The sequence below is a fragment of the Engraulis encrasicolus genome, chromosome 19, assembly GCF_034702125.1.
Source record: "Engraulis encrasicolus isolate BLACKSEA-1 chromosome 19, IST_EnEncr_1.0, whole genome shotgun sequence".
Classification (NCBI taxonomy): Eukaryota; Metazoa; Chordata; class Actinopteri; order Clupeiformes; family Engraulidae; genus Engraulis; species Engraulis encrasicolus.
The window spans coordinates 29,895,278-29,897,777 of record NC_085875.1 but is presented as its reverse complement, the minus strand read 5'-3'; the positions used below and the strand labels follow the sequence as shown (position 1 = coordinate 29,897,777).

At 47.5% G+C, this 2,500-nt stretch overlaps 1 protein-coding gene across 1 annotated transcript in view; it reads right to left on the bottom strand.

Annotated features, from left to right (window-relative positions):
- The window catches only part of atrn (attractin), a 129,922-nt gene that overhangs the window by 52,907 nt on the left and 74,515 nt on the right, over positions 1-2,500 (bottom strand). Inside the window, exons 18-19 of the mRNA XM_063184077.1 lie at positions 2,277-2,500; positions 1,092-1,229 (exon numbers count right to left, since the gene is read on the bottom strand). The exon at positions 2,277-2,500 is cut by the window's right edge and continues 103 nt beyond it. Of these exons, the coding sequence (XP_063040147.1) occupies positions 1,092-1,229; positions 2,277-2,500 (362 nt within the window). The remainder of the gene's footprint in view (positions 1-1,091; positions 1,230-2,276) is intronic.

Below are 2,500 nucleotides of genomic sequence, written 5' to 3'. Positions count from 1 at the left end.
TGCGTCCGTCTATGCACTCTGCCGTCTTGTGGAGACAGGAGGGAAATACAGTTTTAAGGAATGTGTTTCAGATGGACCGACAGACGGACATACCCTCTTATAGAGATGCTAGGACGCATCTAAAAATGGGGATAGAGGCTGCTATCAAGCCCATCACAGATCCAGGCAGAGGGGGGCAGAGAGTAGCTCATCTCAGGTAATCACACGGACCCAAACCTTGCACACACACCCACACACAAACTCATTAGACACTCTCTGGTAGTGCCGCCTCTGCACAAAAAATCCCTCCCCAGACCAACCAGCTCCGTCTCACACCCTAGCAATGCTGACTGTGTAGTCGTCTACCACCACCTAATGACTTGGAAGGGCTCAATCCAGTAACCTCCTTAGGCCTTACCAACCCTCAGTCTGGTAGCTTTATAATGACTCAGGAAATACTGGAGCCAGTAACCTCCTTAGGTAATAAGTAAGTCTCTACCCACCAGTAACTTCTTAATGAATGCTGAAGCCAACACATCCATCAGCTTACCAATGTAAGGTACAGTAAGACCCTTACTGGTTATTTATTATCTATGGAGAAAGTTATTTATTGGCGGGCTACTACCTTTTCAGGTACTTGTTTACTCAGAGTTGACCTTTCTTTACAATGGGAGTTGTTTTATGACACCAGTTTGTATCGAAGTACAAAAGAAACATTTTTATTTCACAGTTTATATAGTCATAAATCCCTGCGTGCCCTGTGTACTCACAGTAATGCTAAGAAACAAGCAAAGATTAACCACACATACACACATACAGGCATGCACGCACACATGGTGAACGTAGATCTACTTTTTTCATTAAAAAACAAAATAACCCATAGAAACACAATAGCCAGTATCTCACTGTTTTCCCTGGAAAACACTTTATTGTCTTAGTGTGGGGCAATTGTGCTCATGCTGTACAGTATGTGCCCAAATACGCGCACATAGGGACGGATGGACACACACACACACACACACACACACACACACACACACACACACACACACACACACACACACACACACACACACACACACACACACACACACACACACACACAAACTTACGTTGGCAGGATCCTCCGTTGGTGGGGTCTCCGTAGTATCCGGCGATGCAGCTCTCACAGTGGCGGCCCGTGGTCAGGTCCTCACAGCGCTCACACACACTCTCGTTCACACACTGGCTGTGGCCGTTACACTGGCACGCTGCGCACACACACACACACACACACACACACACACACACACACACACACACACACACACACACACACACACACACACACACACACACACACACACACACAACACACACACACACACACACACACACACACACACACACACAGACACACACACACACAGACACACACACACACACACACAGGTACACAGAGACACACACACACACACAGACACACACACAGGTACACAGAGAGACACACACACAGGTACACAGAGACACACACACACAGGTACACAGAGACACACACACACAGGTACACAGAGACACACACACAGGTACACAGAGACACACACACAGACACAGACACAGACACAGACACAGACACAGACACAGACACACACACACACACAGACACAGACACAGACACACACACAGACACACACACAGACACACACACACACACACACACACACGGGAGTATTTAGTAACAGATTAATGCATAGGATTACTTGAGTGATAAATCGATTTCAGTGAAGAGGCACATTACATAAATAGATTGATTATACAAACTGTCTACTGGGCAGAAAACAGATAAACACTGTATCCATTGACAATGGCAGAGACAGACATACTGTACCTATACTGAATATTGAAAGAGACACACACACACACACACACACACACACACACACACACACACACACACACACACACACACACACACACACACACACACACACACACACATTCCATTCACAAACTTGCATACAGAGAGACACAGATTGGCTCAGACAGACAAAAATATTGACATATTGACTGACAGACAGAGAGACAGACAGACAGACAGACAACCAGACACAGACAGTGGCTACGTTTACATGACATTTTTAATTACGAATTAATAATTCACAGTTCAAGAGTTTACTTTGATCTTTAACTACGAATTGTGAAGTGTTTACGTGACGTTTTCAAAGCGGAATTAAGCTTCATTCAGAATAAAAGTGAGGGAAATGTCTCATGTAAACGAGGCCAGTGACCAGTCACAAAGGCAGATAAACATCTCTCACCTGGGCACTGTATGAAGGACCAGTTGTAGTGGATGTCCAGCGGGCACATGGAGGCGTTGATGACGGGGGGCATGGGGAGGGCACGAACCCCCAGGACCCCCAGGGAGGAGGAGGAGGAGGAGGAGGAGGAGGAGGAAGAGGGCCCCGCGGAGGAGGGGGCCGGGCTCGGGCTGGAGGAGGAGGGGGCCGGCAGCAGGGTCTGCATGGGGCCCCGGTACGAGCCC